The 18,179-nt window shown below is 40.0% G+C and overlaps 1 protein-coding gene across 1 annotated transcript; it reads right to left on the bottom strand.

Annotated features, from left to right (window-relative positions):
* Window positions 1–2,960: 2,960 nt before the first annotated feature.
* On the bottom strand, window positions 2,961–18,060 carry LOC308096104 (putative ATP-dependent RNA helicase ddx6). Its single transcript, XM_080443397.1, has 13 exons — window positions 17,924–18,060; window positions 14,169–15,290; window positions 13,966–14,070; window positions 12,507–12,636; window positions 11,824–11,970; window positions 9,614–9,708; window positions 8,198–8,320; window positions 7,592–7,720; window positions 6,602–6,718; window positions 6,392–6,455; window positions 6,177–6,278; window positions 4,821–5,033; window positions 2,961–4,571 (listed from the first exon to the last, which is right to left on the bottom strand). The coding sequence occupies exons 2-12, from the start codon at window positions 14,409–14,411 to the stop codon at window positions 4,840–4,842; spliced, it is 1,449 nt and encodes a 482-aa protein (XP_080299523.1). The 5' UTR covers window positions 14,412–15,290; window positions 17,924–18,060; the 3' UTR covers window positions 2,961–4,571; window positions 4,821–4,839.
* Between the last annotated feature and the right edge of the window lie 119 nt (window positions 18,061–18,179).

Below are 18,179 nucleotides of genomic sequence, written 5' to 3'. Positions count from 1 at the left end.
ATAAACTGAACCCAAATAGTCCAACTAGACCTCAGAAGCCCATGGAACTCTTTGATGGAACTCTGAAAACAAATATCTTCAAACAAACAAATTGAAATGTCTTATTCAGTTAATCTAATGCTTGTGTTGTTCTAGAGCAGATTGTTTATATGAAGCTGCATGTAAACATTTCTCAGTCACCCGCATAACATCTTTCATCCACTAGAACGCACAAACCTTATTTGCACACATTTGTCCGCATGTCTCTCCCTCTCCCACACACACACACTAACACACATTTTTGGTTTTGCTTCAATGTAAATCCTGAAAGTCAGTATAGATATTTAAAACAAAAGTCTACCTCCACCACCATGAAGCGCTATATATATATATATATATATATATATATATATATATATATATATATATATATATATATATATATATATATATATATATATATATATATATATATATATATATATATATATATATATATATATATATATATATATATATATATATATATATATATATATATTTGTAATTGTAAACGACATGTGTAAACATTTCATCATTTACAATTTGTTTCCTCAAAGTGATTCTGAACACCTCGTATAAAGATTGCCCTAGTGAAATAGGAGCAAGTTCTCCAAAACAATTACATCACTTTGATTATCCATCACAGAAACATCAACAGTGTCACGAGGATCACAATGAAGAAACTCCTCTGGTACACCTAAGCTAAGTTTGGTACTCTCTCCAGCACTTAAAAAGAAGCAAGCAAATTGCCCAAGTATTTCACAATGTGTACTTTGGGGGTGGGAAGGAGGACTGGGACAGAATAAAACTATTGCTGTTGTGCCACTGTTATACTGAAAGTTTAAGTACCAGAGAGAGAGAGGAAAAATCAAAAGTCAAGATGCCATTAAAAGCACCCAATCAAGACTTGGCTTATGCAAACCCCACCCGAACCAAACCCCATGTTAAAGCATCGCAATATCCCCTTACCTGCTTTAAGCAGTCAAAAATAAAAAAATTATAACAAAGCAAAAATAAAATGTTTTTTTCTGCATTTGTTTTCCATAACTAATGAAAGCTCTGTAAGGGGAGGACAAAAAAAAAGACATCACAGCTGCCAGTTCAGATGCTACAATTTCGCTTTCAAAGTAGATCCCAACCCTCCAAAAAGAAAGGGAAAATAAAGAAAGATAGTCACTCACATTTTCACATTTGCAAACACAGCTGTGCTGGGGGGGAAATAAAAGGATGTCCCACTAATCAAGCATTGCTGAAAAAAAAAACTGCAATTTGGTGATGTTGATTCAATCCATGATAGGTTGAGTTTCATGACCCCATGGCAAAACGGTCTCTCATTTCTTAAATGTTTTACTTGCTAAAGATACATGGTTTTGCTCTCAAAGCAGCAATACACTACACTTAGAAACTGGGTGTTTGTAATGTAGTAATTTCATGTGCACCATATCAAAAGAGTTTAACTTTGTATGCTGGGTGTCACTCTTGTATGCTGGATGATGGACATCAAGAAGAAAATAAAATGAACTCAAAAATACTTAACACGTTGGCATTCCCCACTGGGCTGCAAAATATGCAGTGGCAATACATTCACACACTTGAAACCGATAAGGGGATTAAAATAAAAAACAACTTTGTCCAGTGAAGTAAGATATTTGAAAGGGTAAAGAGACAATTGTAGACATAATTCAAATCATAGTTTTGCATCAATTACATTTTTCAATTACTTCTACAATTGACTTTTTCACCTTTCAAAGTACACGCATCAACTCTGTGAGCTTTGTGATGGAAATATTCTGACTAAGCAAAGTTCAGCAATAGCCTCACAATGTTGTTTGCCTGAACTGTTCTGAACCAGTCTGACACGTTAGCCCTTGTGACATTTTTAAGGACAAAAAAATAAAATACCCCCTCCACCACCAGCCACAGTGGCAGGTGGAGAATAAAGTTAACTATTACCATTTTACCAACCAAATTAGTTGTTTTTTCAATGTAAAACAGCATACACATGATGGCTGGCTACCTGCCAATAGGGCTAGTAGCCTTCATAACCGTACCAATCTGAACCACAAAATACCTGTGCTAAACTGATGGCTGGTGTTAACTGTCCAACCCTGTTTGCTTGGATGTAGGCGGCCATCCATTGTCAACATGGGGCCCCATCTAGTTTTAGGGGATCTTAAATTACATAACTCCACAAATGATTATTCATAGTGACGGGAAAACAGTCACATTTTAAATGAAGCTGCCCTTTTTTATTGCAATGTTCACATTAAAAAGAAATGTCCACATTCAAGATGCAGTAGACGAGTTGGAGCCAAGTTTCTAACAACTGCCCCACCCAAAAGGAGAATGTATAACTGTTCTTTCATACTTGCATAATGGAGGATTTAGTAAACCCAAGTTACTATATAATTAATCAAATTTGTGCTCATAATTTGTCTGGCTGTTGGAAGAGGGATGAGACAATACACTGAAACGCCATTTCTGTTTTTGGATGCGATAACCATTTTGTTAAGGTTGTTGAGCGTCTGTTGTCCCTGCCCGTGTAGTACCGAAAACTGTTTGTGATGGTGGCAAATGGGGATCATGATCATTGAAGACAAACTGCTATGCCACTCCAGATCTGGAAAAAAACTCAGCATGCTGGGGCCTCTAACCACCCCAGAACACCCTCCTCTACCTCCCTGTCCGAACGCATGAAGTCCACGCTGGCACCACGATTTGGGAGCAAGAGCAAACCAGTAGTAGCAGTTGCTCCTCAAGGGAACTACTATGCAACGCCACTGCTCATAAAAGCAAAGCAGCCAAAGAGCAGAGAGCTACATGTATGCGTTTAACAAACGGAGAAATCAGTGTTAATTGAAATCGAGTTCGGCTAAGATTTTCCTGACTGCTTCCTGAAAAGCTTCCATTGAGTCCACTTTGTTCTTTTAATGTTTCAGAATGCTAAGATTTGCATTTTCATTGTTTAAAACGTTTGCTACTACACTGTTTTTCTAACCAACAATTCTCTGCATGTATAGCCTAATCATCTTGAATACTTTTTTGTAAGGTTTGGTACCACAGTTCTGTTTCAGGTATTTAAGTGTGTTTATTTGTATGTATACACACATTTATGGTAATTTGTTTGCCAAATGGGCTTCAACTCATGTATCACTTGGAAGTTGAAGACCATTTTAAGCATGCCAAATGGGCTTCAACTCATGTATCACTTGGAAGTTGAAGATTATTTTAAGCATTTCATTCTACAGCTGAGCTCAATCCTTGTTTGTGCTCCGTGGTACAACAATGTCGCTTGCTGTGAGGGGGCTGGTCTTCAGATTAGCAACGTGTTCTGATGCGCCGTGTTGTTAACTTGGGGATCGGTTCTGTTCAGAGGGCGACACCGCCATAAAATGAGCTTTATACTCACAAGTCAGTGTGTAGTATTCTTTAGATTTCTGTATTTATGTTAAAATATGCAATTACATCGCCAACTAGATATCATTGCTTTCGGTCATACAAGAGTGTCGCACTAAAGTAGTGAACATAGATCTACAAGCTCACAACACGTTGCGATGCCAGCTGTTGTCTCCATCCCTTCTTGAATTGTCCTATTTTTTTTATTGTACATCTGATATTACACTTAGGCACAGTAAGTAAAGCCAGTATACTACAGTGATTTTCGGAGTAAGCACCATCATCCCGAGTTGTACTTCCTAGATGGATCAATACTCATCACTGGGTTGTTCATCTAGATGACCATCTATGCATCAGGTATGCTCTTATTTGTTGCTCTCATGGTAAGAATTTCAATGAATTTCCATGGTGAGTGTTCTTCACCCTGCACTCCCAAGTGGTCCAAACGAACTGTGTCCCTATTGTTTGTATAACTCTGCAGCGGTACTATGTAGAAATGTCTTCATTACATTTGGCCAGTTAAAATAACATTTATAATTTGTCTGGCTGTGTGAGAGAAGCAGACAGGGAGGTTATGAATGGATCTGAGTGCATGTGGAAGTAATTAAGGCACTTAGTGACAAGAGTAGTGTTAGTGGGGTACGGCAATGGCTGGTGTGAGCACACCATAGTAAAAAAAAAAGCAAAGTGAAACCACCCTTTCAATATTTGCTGGTAATGGTTTCAATAATGGTCTTAGGGGACAACATATTCAGACAGGTTCAGAGCAGCACTGAAATCTATTTGTGTTTCTGGCAGTGCAGCAATGCAATAAAAAGCTACTGCACACTGTTCATATTTACCTTTAGCAGGGTATATTTAAGAAGAAAGTTACTGGGAAATAATGACTAAACTTGTAGCACAATGCATGAGCTAATAAAGGTTTGACGGAAAATAAAATGACTTCTTCAAGTGGACAAAGTAATCAGTGGGCAGCTCTCATCAACGATGAAAGGGGGGTTAAAAAGAAAAAAAAAGAACTAAAAACAGCCGTTACATCTATTTCACAGGCTTTAAAAATAATAGCTAAGATTGCAAAATGTTAAACTCAAAGTTGCCTGAAGCTTGTGTGCAAGCGCTGATATTTGTGCAAAAGCCTGGTGTGTCCCAGTGGCCTAGATGGAAGGGGAAAAAACAGCTAAGGTAAGGAAAACAGAGTCATATTTCTCACGCAACACAGAGACCACTAAAAGATAAATGGTTTTTGGATAGCAACAACAGAAACCTGCCAACTTCCAAAAATGTCTGTGATCTCTACAATGTTAAAGGATAATTTGTCTTGGCAGTTGAATTTATTAAATAAAAGTTAAGAATTTCCTAGCAAATAAGTACATTGAAATGCAGACACTGGCTGAACTTCTCACCAGCTTAGGAGTTGCCTTGCTAGCGTCCCGACTTCTCCTCGATCTCCTCGACCTCACAGTCGGCAGAGTGGAACTCAGCCACGTACAGGCTCTTGTCGATGCTTCCAGGAATGGGCTTAATGTCGGTCACAAGCTGGTCTTCGATGGCCTTCAGGTTGAAGCGATCCTCCGAGGTGATCAGGTTGATGGCCAAGCCCAGGTGACCAAACCTCCCTTAAGAGAATGTAAAAAAAAAAAAAAAACATTAACAGGGTATATTAACTATTTGCCTGCCACCGACTAGATTTCTCGTCGGATTCTGCTAAGGGTCAGCATGCCATCAACAAGATGGCATGTTTTCAGTGGTTTTCAGTGTTATCAACTGTATGAATTATGCTTTCACTGCCTGATGACGTCACACCCGGAATTGATCCGGAAGTTTAAAAAAACGTCTCGTTCCCGTCCTGTTTATTTCCTATGGGAAAATGCCTATATCTCCGTTCCTCTTGCTTTACGGCAAAAACAAGCCTCATTCAAACGGCCGCAGCTGTGCAATGGATTACCCCATGCGGATCAATTATTTTCTAGCCTGGGACCAGACGAATCTGCCAGTGCAAAAAAGAAAAATTGCCCTCGGTGATTTGGGTCTGGCTCATAGAGGCACCAGACTCCTATCCACACAGTGATATAGTCTGGCTACGCAAGGCAAATATATCATAATAGGCAAACATTCGTCGAAAGTAGGCAAACAGTTGCTGAAAATAGCAGATCTACGAGCTCATGAGTCACATAGCGATGCTTTGTAACTTGTAGATGGGATATTTCCGGCAGAAGTTTTGAGTAGAGGAAAGAAAAGGGGCAGACCAAATGTAGAGCCCTGGAGGACCCTGGCCAGCTACATAAATAGGGCTTAGTGGTTAACAAAATAATAACATGGAGACTGGATGAAGGTTAGGGATTAGGCCTTATAACCTTGTGACCTCATGCGAAAAAAACAACCAAAAAAACAACTATGTGGCGGTTTAGATAATCAACTAAATGTCCATAACAGCCGTCTGTTCAAAAGTTCTGAGTTTCCCATTCAACCTCTACCTGTTCCAGTGGTGCCTGCTGCCAACATGCCTCTATTCTGGCAAAATGCATACATGTGGGCGTTCATACAGTAGATACGTAAAGAAAAAACACCATTGAATTTACCAAATTATAAGTGGATTATGCTTCTTCACAAGCAGTCGCTCCATTATGGCACAATTGGCAGTTACATCACATCCTGCCTACTGATAAAATATATTTAAAAAGAAAAAAAAAGCACCCTTTGGCTTATTGAAATATCAATTGATAAAGGTCTGAAGTCATGAGGAACTAAACCCGTCATACCTGATCTTCCAATGCGATGGAGGTAAGTCTCTGCATTCTTGGGGAAGTCAAAATTGATGACAACATTAACGGCCTGAATGTCAATACCTCTGGTGAAGAGATCTGATGGAGACGAGAAGAGGATGCGAAACTATGGTCAACACTTGACGTGGGAACAACATGGGAACACTTTGATTACATTTCCAAAATGGAACAGTAAAAGAAAATGAACTGACCAGTGCAGACCAGATTCCTGCAAAGACCATTTCTGAAGTCGTGGAACACACGGTTTCTGTATTCCTAGAAAAAACAAACAAAAACAACAAACGTCACATTGCACTTACTGTACAAGTATAACTGGAACACTATAAAATACACAGTAAGGCTAAAAATAAAATAAAACATCTATAATCAGCCTTTTCCTTCTGATGAAGATTGTCCCTTACCTGCATCATCTTGGCATGGATGTAGAAACAGGAGTATCCCAGCTGGGTGATCTTCTTGGCCAGCAGCTCAACCCTCTGAGTAGAGTTACAGAAGATGATCGACTGATTGATCTGCAGCTGTAGAAGAAAAGTCCAAGAGAGCGAAAACATAAAAGACAATGAATCAAGTTTGAGCCATCATTGGCACTGGCAGTACTTAGAATTTACAAGCGAAGTTACCATAGTAGAATTACGCCATTAGTAAGCAGCCATAAGCACTGCCATCTGATAGGTTTGGCAAGTGCTAATAATTGCCTGACAGCCTCTGTATTGTTCATTGCCCTGTGTTAATTAGTGTATTGACAAATGCATAAATGATTCATTATGTTAGCAGTGGGCCCTAGTTGAAGAAGACAATGCCATTCAATCTATCTGTGACCAGTCACTATCATCACATCAGCAACTGGACATGCTTTAAAAGCTGAAATTCGTAACTTATTAAAACATTATTTAAACCAATCTGTATGGAATCACTTGAACCATAGTGTCCTTATTCTGGGTCAAACATTTGGAAAAAATAGCTGATCTACAAGCTTGCAACGCGTTGTGAGCTTTTAGATCAGCTATTTTCAGCTAAGAGATTTGGTATAGAGCCCTTTGGTCTACTCTAAACCCTATAGTATAGGGTTTAAGTGGTTCAAACAATATAACTAGTACATCTGCAGTAGATGGAGGTGATCTCCCTACTCTTCCATTGAGAAATGTAGACCCTCGTGTCAGGAAGGACAACTACTAATTGACAAGTACTGCCTGAATGAAGCCCATAACGCTATCTCTCTCCTGACCAAGCGGGATGTCTTATTGGAAGAGTTGTAAAAACCGGGGAGACCGGGGTTCAAATCCCAGGTAGTAGGACATGAAAGTTATGGATTGCAGTTTAAAAGCACTTGTATGATGTGCATGCCCCTGTGTATTTCTGTGCGAGAGTAGATGTGGGAGTGAGTCCATTACCCTGGAGAAGAGGGTGTTGAGACAGTGGACTTTCTGCCTCTCAGTAACGTAGGCGTAGTACTGAGTAATGCCCTTCAGAGTCAGCTCCTCCATCAAATTGATCTCATAGGGTTTCTGAAGGTGTTTGGCCTGGAGGCAGAGATACAGAGAGACAAGAAAAAGAGAAGTGAATGAGGGGAGAGATGAATAAGACTCAAAGTATGCATGATTTTAAATTCAACATCACGATCTGGAGTATGGTTCAATGAATACAGCATGGTCCCTACTATCAACTATGCAAAGATGATTACGGTAAGACTACGTCTTAAATTGGTCAGTTTGTGTGACTGTCTGCAGTAGAACATGGTAGAAAAACAACCTACGTGTCTATTGAATGGACCATTTATAAAAGCTCGACAATGGGATTGGGCAAGCTTGCTAATGTTGAGAAAAGCCCCCCCCTCTCAGAGTTAAATTAAATGAGGATTTTTACTGTGTAAGGTTGGGTATACTCCACATCAAAACATCTTGCTCTTGGTGTGAAACAGCCTGGTGGTGCCAGGTGGCCCAGAGCAATTAAGCTAGTGTGACCGAGAGCTGCGGCAGGCAGGTAGTTTGACTACTCACCATAAACTTCTGCACGCTGATGGGGAAGGTTGCAGAGTAGAGCAGGATCTGCCTGTGTTTGGCCAGGAAGCTGATGATATCCGCAATGAGCACCACAAAGTCCTGAGACAGCAGCTTGTCCGCCTGGGAGGAAGTGGACTCCATTTATTATATTGTGACAAAGGAGAGCCTGTGCCAATGTGAATCACTGACAAACTGTGCTAGATTTTTGATAGGGTCACAGTATCGAATGTAGATTTGTACAATTCAGCCTTCGCTCAGCCCCACCCACTCCACTGTGCCAGACCAAGGTCTGTCAAGCGGTGCTTCTCAGCCATTGACATGAATGTTATATGACGTTTTTCCCCATATACATAATCAATCATTTTAGGAGCAAGAGCTTCAAAATCTCTTCAACAAAGGCCTGCAGTAGGCTATGCACTGGAAAACATGTCCATGACATTATTTAAACAAATTAAAAATAAGGGAAATGTTAGAGGGAGAAACAGTATATCCAACTCAATCAACTTTAAAGTCATTATCACTGGATTTTTCATGTACCACACACCACGGTAAGACCAAAAAAATTGCAGTTAATAAATAGACGAACAAATTAATCAACTAGGTCTCCGCCAGTACTGTTCCTGATCAATCCCGTCTTACCTATTTATATTACATATTGTCACGTGTCACTTGACCAATGTTAGCTTGGCTGATGTCCTGATGTCCTCACTTCAAAAAATATTGACACCTATTTATAGGTTTTTATTTCGTCATGCGTCTCGCTAGCCAATCAAAAGCATTGGTGACAACATATTGTCACGTGTCACGTGAAGCTTGACCAACGCTAGCTTGGCTGAGACGGACGGACACACGGAAGGACAAGAACGAAAACATACTCTCCACCTCTGGCGGAGACAATAATACTTTAATGTGTGACAACATAGCCATGCAGCCTTGCAGTTTAAGTGCAGATTTCAGCTTGGCCAAAGGGTTGAAAAATGCACCCTCCACCTTTTTCTGGGTAGGTGTAATCTGTTGCTGGTTCTTAGTCACCATCTCATTATCATGGTATTCCTATTCTTGCTACTGATGTTGCAAATTATTGTGTGTGTGTGCGGGCAGGTGACAGGTGACTGAAGAGTGCCAAACCATATGCCAGCTTAGCAACGGTTGCTTGGCTAGCATTGGACACTCGCTGTTGGGGTGGGATTTGGCAAAGGGTCAATATTAGCAAGGGGAATATATGATTGTTTTTGTTAATACAGTTATACAATTATTAATACAAAACTGATAAGATAAACTTCATGAATGTTGTTGGGTTGTGTGTCTAGCACTAGAGTGATAATCCAGATTATTTTGGTAAATCTTGTAATGACAATTAATCAGTTGCGTCTTATGACAGTACATCATCATCATTTTATTATTAAATCTTACCTCATCCATCACCATCATCGACACTCTGTCCACTTTGGCGACTCCCTTCTTTATCAAGTCCAGGATCCTGCCAGGCGTGGCGATGACCACATGCACTGATGGGGTAGCGGGAGGAGAAACAATTTACACCGAGTTCACAAAACATTAGGACTGACAAGGTTGATCAGGGTGAAAGCTATAATGCATTATGAACCTTTAGAGAAAAGAAGAAAAAAAACTATGATGTGGGTGAGGGGAACAAAGGCTTTTTAAGACTTCAAGTAAAGACAGCACAGCAGGGGCCCAACTCTTTAATAGCCTTTACTCTTATTTTTAGATAGGTCTAAGATAATATTTCAACATATAATATTTCAACACAAGATGCTATGCAGGGAAGCATCTCTAAATGCATAGCATCTTGTATATTTCAACATATAATATTTCAAAACAAGATGCTATGCAGGGAAGCATCTCTAAATGCATAGCATCTTGTAAGGGCCCGTACACACTGCAGGAGATTGGGTCCGAGATTGCTGTCGCCGACATTTTTTGGCGCTCGCCGACAAAACCTCCCGATCTGACGCAGATCGGCCTTTGATCTGCGAGATAATGCTCGCTCTGTGTGAAAGGTTCCGCGAGACGATGTGGCCGCGATTATCCGCTCTGCGACGGCTTTCCGACCGTTTTCAGATAACTACCATGTTAGATATTCAGCTCTGTCCCAGACAGGAGATCGGACAGTATCATACATTATGAAAGGGTCTGCGAGGAGATCCACGCTACAGCCAATGAGAGCACATTACAGCCACCGTGGCCAGGGGAGCGTCGCTGGATCTGACCACAACAAACAGTCCCTACCGCAATATTACCGTCCAGTCCTGTATTAAGTTAACATTATAAAACAAAATGAGAGAGTGAGCGAGCCTGGTGGTGGGCTGTTTATTTTAGAGGAATTGTACAGAGAGAGAGAGAGAGAGAGAGAGACAGACAGACAGAGAGTGAGAGCAAGAGCGAGCTCTGTGTGTGTGTGTGTGTGTGTGTGTGTGTGTGTGTGAGTGTGCAGCATGTGCACGCTGTTATGAACAGCGTTGCCAGATGTTGCGAGAGAAATAAGCAACCAGGTCTATGAAAACAAGCCCAAGAAAAGGCCACTTGAGCACTTTAAAGCACTTAAATTTACAAATACATTGGATATTTGAAAATAGCCGATCTACAAGCTCACAACGCGTCGCAGCTATTTTCAAATAAAAATCTTGAGAAAATTGTGGAATATTTTCCAAATCCACACAAATCTTGTATGGGGGTCAGTGATGGCACAACATATTTACAGAAGGGGGGTCTGCGGACAAATACATATTATGTGTTGTTTAAACCACTGGTTTAAACAACATTAGGAAACAAGGCCAAATAAGCAACTACACAAATAAGCCCAAAAAATGCACCCCGCAACAACCAATATTTACAAGCAACTCTACAGAAAAACAAGCCCAAAGTCGCTTATAATAAGCGGACATGGCAACGCTGTCACTGACGGCTTCTGCGCACTTGACTGCGAGAGAGGGAGAGAGAGAGAGAGGGAGAGAGAGAGAGAAAGAGCGAGAGAGGGGGGAGAGGGAGAGGGAGAGAGGCATATCACGGGATACGTCGATTAAAATGAATTGGAATAAACTCAAATGTATGTATTGGGTCTGACTCTGGAGATAGCATCCTAGTGAACTATCCTACAGTGTGTCAGCCCTTGTCGGGGATCAATCCTGTTGTGAAGACCACAACGATATTATGACAGCCGATTTCAAGAAATAAACTCCTGCAGTGTGTAATGCTTAACGATCAGATAACCCCCCGAGCACTTTAAGGTCCTGCAATGTGTACCTGCCTTAAGAGTATTCTTAATTATTTAATATTGAATAAATGAGTCCTGAGACCCCTGAAATCATAAAATAAATGATATACACCAGTGAACCCCAACCCCGTCTCATCAGTCTCAACGAGGTGCAGTCAATATAAATATCTCCATTATGCAATTAAAAAGAGGGTTAATAAGGGATACAGGTTTAGTTTAGTATAAAAACAATACAACTTTATATACACTGGTGGTTAATAATGAATACAAATGTAAGTGTTAAAAAGGGGCGAGGGGGGGTATTGAAAATATTGGAAGGGGTCCTTGGGGCCAAAAGGTTTGGGGACCCCTGCTGTACACAACATGTGACTGTGCAGATCGTCTTTACCAGTCTCATCCAGACGCATGATGTCATCTCGCAGGTTGGTTCCGCCGGTTGTAGCCATTACTTTGACTCCTCCCAGGTGTTTGCTGATCTGGATACAGATCTGACTCACCTGCAGGGCTAACTCACGGGTGGGAACCATGACCATGGCTATGGATAGAGTAGAGACAAGCAGATAAGGGGATTATGAGTAAGACACAGGCATACGTCAATATGAACAGGGCAGCATCTCCAAATCTCAGTACATAGTGAAATACTCAGTGCCAAATTCACTCTCAAGAGTGTACAAAATAACCAAATAGACCTGTAAAGGTCCATTTGGTTATCTTTGTACACCCTGAATAACAAATGGATAAATAAACTTTGAGGATTTTACTGTGTAGATTAGAAGATCAAGAAAGAAAGTCTTATGTTGTGCTTGGTAAAAATAAAATAAGAATGAGAACAAAAGACGTGTGTGTGTGTGTGTGTGTGTATACTGTACGTGGACAGAGTGAAGTTGACATGTGGGGGATTGAATAGGGGAACATGAGGATGGCAAGACAACAGTGAGGGAGATGGATGGTGGAGAGGAAATTGTTAACTGTGGATGTTGTGAAGTAGCGAGGAAATAGAAATACCAGACATGACATCCAACTGGTACAAGAACAAAGCAGGTACTGTACAGGGTTCTACTTAAGGCTCACCCTGTATGTAGTCCTTTTTCAGGTCTATTCTCTCCAGTAGTGGAATAAGGTAGGCTCCGCTCTTGCCCGTTCCGTTCTTGGCCCTGGCCAGAATATCACGTCCAGACAGGGCAATGGGAATGCTCTCCTCCTGAGAGTGAACATTTTATGTTAACACATTAGTTTTTTGGGGCATCCCTATGGTTTCAGAAAGGTTCATCTAAATTGGCTATATGATCCTGAATGTCATTTCACTTTCTCTCCTCTAGCTTGCTATCAAATAAAAAATCTGGACAGGCCAAAGATCTGATCTGGGCTGCCAGTCTGACTCTGAACAAGGCCTTAGAGTTCAATTTATCATTTTCAAGCACTTCTGTAAAAGCAGACCCAATGATCTAGCTGCAGTCTAATTTGAAACAGGCCCTTAGCCTGAAAAAAGTACAAAGTAAAATAAAGGTCCTTACACACCGGCGAATATGCGAATATACGCAAAATTCGGACTCGTTCCGAATAATTAAAAGACGCTTTTTCACTTCGCGAAACTGATGTGGACGCTTGCATTGACTTTATAAGGTTTTTAAAAAAAACGTATTTATTCGCATGAAGAATTCGCCCCGGTGTGTAAGGACCTTAACAGTTTGTTACAGTTCATGTATAATTTTAACTCTGAATATTTGTAGTACAAAAATAACATTATAACATTCTGCTACGCAAATCAAGTATCATTTATGTAACCGTACACTGCTTCATAAGAACAATGTTGGAGTAACTAAGGTGCAGTGTCCCATCTCCCCCCTTCTCTCATACAGCGTGCGTGCGAGTGTGTGTGTGTTGCTCACATGCACGTGATTGCAAGTCTTGTAGTGTAAGGGAGGCATAAGTTTCACGTTGACTTTCACTTTTGTTTTCTTGTTAAATGGTGGTTAATATATGCATGTGAAAAGAATTTAGCTGACAATCTCACACCGACATTTTCCCTATGAAGCAGTTTATATATTCATATTCCACTCAAATGGTACCTAAATAAATCTGCAAAAGGGAGCTACAGTGTGCAAACTCTTATTTGTTCGCAGTTTATAGGTGAACCATAGCTATTTAGGCAACACAAGGCAGTGGCCAGTTTACACCAATGTTAAAATTGCCAGTGTTACTGATATAAAACCTGGCGAATAGCCAGGTAACGCAGCACAATTTACATGTGGAATGGATTGTTCAAGTGAAAAAAAAAATCTCTTGCGCACAATCATCTGATGTGGAAACATCTAGATACAATACAGAATACATTTCTCCATAAAAGTAATGTGAATTATACTATGCCCTGTCAGATATTTGTTATCCAGCAATGTTATGGATTCCATGTGGGAAATGGGCTTATGAGTGCACATAATACAAGTTTAATTTTCAGCTAAATCAAGCTAATTTTGGTAACGCAGGACAGAACAACATGTTATGCACAGGGAAGTGTCAGTTAAAGTCATACCTGGATAGGGGAGGGCTTCTCCCAACCCATCTCAAAGATGCCCATCAAAAGTTCCCGTTTGAGACAGTAGTCCTCAAACTCATTCCCCTTAGTGGCCGTCACATCCTATGTGGGGGGGATAGATAAAACAAAGAGCTGTAAAAGCACCAAAATCTAACCCTCAAGCCACTGTAAAATTAAAGAGCTAGTAAATTAATACTTACCGAGGTTCGGTGCCTTGTGTCTTTGGGAGGGAGCTGTAGGTTCTTTTTCCAGTCATCTCCAAACTTAATACCAGATCCCTCCTGGGGGGCACCTACTGCTTTCTGGGGTACCCCTGTAGGCTTTCCTAGGCCAGTGGGTCCCGACTGGATTGAGGCTGGTTTGGGCTGTCCTCTTAGCTGCCCGTTCTGCTTGTTCAGTCCCATGATAACCGTGCCTACATTTTCTGTTCTAGCCGTTGCCATTTTCGTCTTCTTTTCTTCTTTTTTTTTTGTTTTATCTCTTAAAGATTTTCAAAGTTTTTACCTCTTAAGGTTTCTGTCCTTTTTAAAAATCCTCTTCAAAAGTAGAAAAGTTTAATAAAGCATTAACAAAACAATATTCTCTATTCTTTTTAAGTCCAAAGCGTTTTTTTTTTTTTTAACAATGAAAGTCAATTTTTAGTATTTACATAATATACACATGTACGTGCAGTATGGTCCCCTTCAACAACAGAGTGACTGACGTACAACCAAAAAGAAGTCTTTATACAAGAGCTCTTCTAAATGAAGAGAAATGTGCATTCATATGCATAAATGTACTTGCACACAATATAGAAAATTATATGTGAACAAGTATCAAAAGGAGTTTTTAAGTCCTGAAATAGAACAGCTAAGGCAATTTGAACTGGGGAAATAACTTCTGAAATATAATCTTAGTTCAACACTTTGAAGTTCTCTTTATCTATATTAAACAGCAATATTTCCTGCGTTTACTTTGCTTCGAGTCCATTAGAATCGCTCAATATATTTGTCCTCGAAAATAGGATTTCCAACTTTTGTACAAATGTCTTCCAGCAAAAACAAAAAATCATGTAGTCTGTAATGTTCAATATTTATTCTCCACTCTGTGGGTATGTGTCCCTCCACATGTGAAAGAACAGATTCCTGACATCAAAAAAACAAATAAGGGCCACTGCAGTCCAAAGCAAAGTAGCTTTAAGTGCCCGTTGGAGTCCTTAGGGTTAAGTTTCCTTTTTGCTCCAGGTGTCTGACCTCTTTTCCACCACAGGCCTTCCGTCGTAGGTGTGTGTGTGGGTGTGATCAACCCGTTTCCTCCGCAGCAAGTCTGCCAGCAACTCAAACCTGTCACATAACCATGGAATAACAGATGTAATTTGTAGATGGCAGCAGTTTGATTGATTGAATACTTTAACGGTTTGCAAATAGTGGTACGATTATACAATGGTGCTAAAAGGATAAACACAAAAAGCCCTTAGGGGCTTGTTTCCATTGAGGTCCTGTGTATTCAATTGGTGATCTATGAAATCGATTTTTTAAAAGAATGGGTTTAAAATCTGAAATGTAAAGGACTCATGTGCTAGATACGGGATAGGTGGGAACTATAGGGACATCTGGGCACCTCGATGTAAAATTGGCTATTTTGTCCAAAATGTGAAAAAAAATTTATACCGGTATATTTGAAAAATGATCTTAAGTCATGTAAAGTATACATGATAAGAACATGCACAGTACAGCATTATCACTATCAGACTTAATTCTATCCTTCAACTTCTTGTTTATGCCCCAAAATGACTTGATATACAGGTTTTGTAGCCATTTGTAGCATTTGTAGAAATATTAGACCTTAATTGAAGAATGTTTAAGCATGTTCTAATCATGTATACATTACTTAAAACTATTTCCAAATATTGAATTTAACATTTTGGAAAGAATTGCCTATTTAACACCGAGGTGCGCACTCTTCCTTGGTGCCCAACTATCCTGTTACCCATGTAAAGGCTGATTTTCCCCATTTGTTATCTCACATTTGGCAACAACTCTGCATCATTCCTAAGCATGAAATTGCTTTCTTGCAAACCTTCTTTAAAAAATCACACCCAGTGTGAAGAGAGTGGTGCCTTTCATGAGTTCATTTCATTAGTTACTTTTTACAGACTTTGATGACTTCAAAGTGTTTTTACTCATTATAAGTACTTTAAAATGTTTTTACTGATTTTTACGTGTTTTTACTCATTTTAACATCTTTTAAGTATTTTTAGTCATTTTAAGTATTTTTACTCATTTTAAGTATTTTTACTCAGTTTAGGAACTTTAAAGTATCTTTTCTAATATTTAAGTATTTTTACTCATTTTAAGTATTTTTACTCATTGTAAGTATTTTTACTCAAAAGTGTGTGTGTGTGTGTGTGTGTGTGTGTGTGTACAATTAGTGTAACTGGTTGCATCTTTGTGTTGCAATCAGCCGCAGCTGTTGAGGCTGTGCTCAAACATACAGAGGGGTCACAGAGGGGTCGTGCTCATACGGACGGACACACAGACACACAGACAAAGTCACTCCTTGGAGTGGCTAGCACCACTCAAAAAGTGCCGTAGTGTACAGGAACTCAAGTTGCTTGCTTCATGAAGCACCTAGAGCAAGGGTCTTCAGCAGGGGGTCCTCAGAGTTACTACACGGGGCCACGAAATCTTTGTGTGATAGGATAAATGTTTTTCTCGCATTAACCACTTGAACCCTAGCATCCCTATTCTGAGGAGAATGTAGCCAAAAATAGCATATCTACAAGCTCACACAACACCTTGCCGAGATAGTAGATCGGCTATTTTTGGCAAAGAGGTTTGGTGAGTATAGGGAAAAAAAGAGCAGACCAAAGTCAAGGTCAAGTTTACTAAGTATTGAGGGTGGTTAAATGTCTGAAAATACACATTGCACCGATGAAAGTGCTGTCAAACTAGTCTATGATTAAGCCATCTATGAAATCTATGAAAAAGTTGAATCGGCAACACAATTTTATACAATATGTGGTGGGGGTCCCTGCTTCATCTCTCTCTCAGCTAAGGGGTCCTTGGCCTGAAAAACGTTGAAGACCCCTGACCTAGAGTTAAAATGCATTTACGATTTCCTTTTATTATATCATTTTATAAAAACGAGTTTGTAACCTAAAGCAGAAAACCTCAGGAGGTTTGTGCAACAGTCTTATCATATGACCCTGGTCCGATGCGCTTTTGGTTACAAAAAGCAGTTTATTTTTGTAAACCAGCTAGTAGTTCTCAAACTTTTTTATGTCAAGGACCTCCAAATAGTAATTGTATTTGGCCGCAGACCCCCCCCCCGCCCCCCATCTCAAAATATTGTGTTCCAGGGACCCCCCGAAGCTAACATTTGAGTTAAAAATGATCACTTTAAAAAACCTATTCAAAGATTTGCACAACTCAAAAATAGCAGATCTACAAGCTCATATTGAGCTTGTATATCTGCTCTTTTTGAATAGCCAAAGCATAAAATATGGTTAAAGTTGGTATTGTGACGCTATATTAACTAATTCTGCTGGGTGCACCCTCCCCTGGGGGTCCCCAGACCCCACTTTGAGAACCAACGTTGAACGTTGTAAACAACCAACATGTTGGACAACCGCTGGGTTTGTCAACATAAGCCAGTTAACATTGTTGACAATGGACGTCAAAACACAGAGCCAGCCCACACGGCAAAACGCAATAATCCTCCCGAGTGTGCTTGCTAAAAAAATAATAAAAAAAATATATATGTATTTTATGTTACGATAACGCACACGAATGGATGTTGTATTTATGTCATGTTGGTGCAATAAGGGTTAATGTTACAGAAGCTGCCTATAGCTTAGCAGCCACGGCTGGCTAACGTTAGCCATTTGCTAGCCTGGATAAGCAACAACACACGAATGTTTTTTTTGTTTTTGTTTTTAAATAAATATAACACCAGGGACACACTGCACACCCACCTTTATGTCTTGCTGTTGTTAAATGTGATTCGATGTGTGTAGCTATTCAACGTCTCCTCCCGTAGTTTTGCTTTAATTGTTCAATATACTAGAAATAAATCGTCTCTATTGTGTTAGTTGTTGCTAATTCAACATGGTCGCCTTCTTCTTCGTCCTCTCTTCCTCGTCGCTTTCCTCACGTTTATCACGGGGAGGTCTTAGCCGCCAGCGCCATCTTCTGACAGCTTGTGTGATGTGACGTGGTGGCTCTCAAGCC

This window comes from Gymnoscopelus braueri, assembly GCF_963280865.1.
Source record: "Gymnoscopelus braueri genome assembly, chromosome: 11".
In the NCBI taxonomy this organism is placed as follows: Eukaryota; Metazoa; Chordata; class Actinopteri; order Myctophiformes; family Myctophidae; genus Gymnoscopelus; species Gymnoscopelus braueri.
The sequence above is the reverse complement of the archived record's forward strand: the minus strand, read 5'-3'. Positions and strand labels throughout refer to the sequence as shown.

Excerpts from the sequence above, each read along its gene's own strand:
- LOC308096104 (XM_080443397.1), bottom strand. The coding sequence starts at position 14,411 with ATGGCAACGGCTAGAACAGAAAATGTAGGCACGGTTATCATGGGACTG. Across the intron at positions 14,071-14,168 it reads ACACAAGGCACCGAACCTCG|GATGTGACGGCCACTAAGGG; the intron begins GTAAGTATTAAT and ends CCCCCCACATAG. Across the intron at positions 9,709-11,823 it reads CATGCGTCTGGATGAGACTG|TGCATGTGGTCATCGCCACG; the intron begins GTAAAGACGATC and ends CTACCCCATCAG.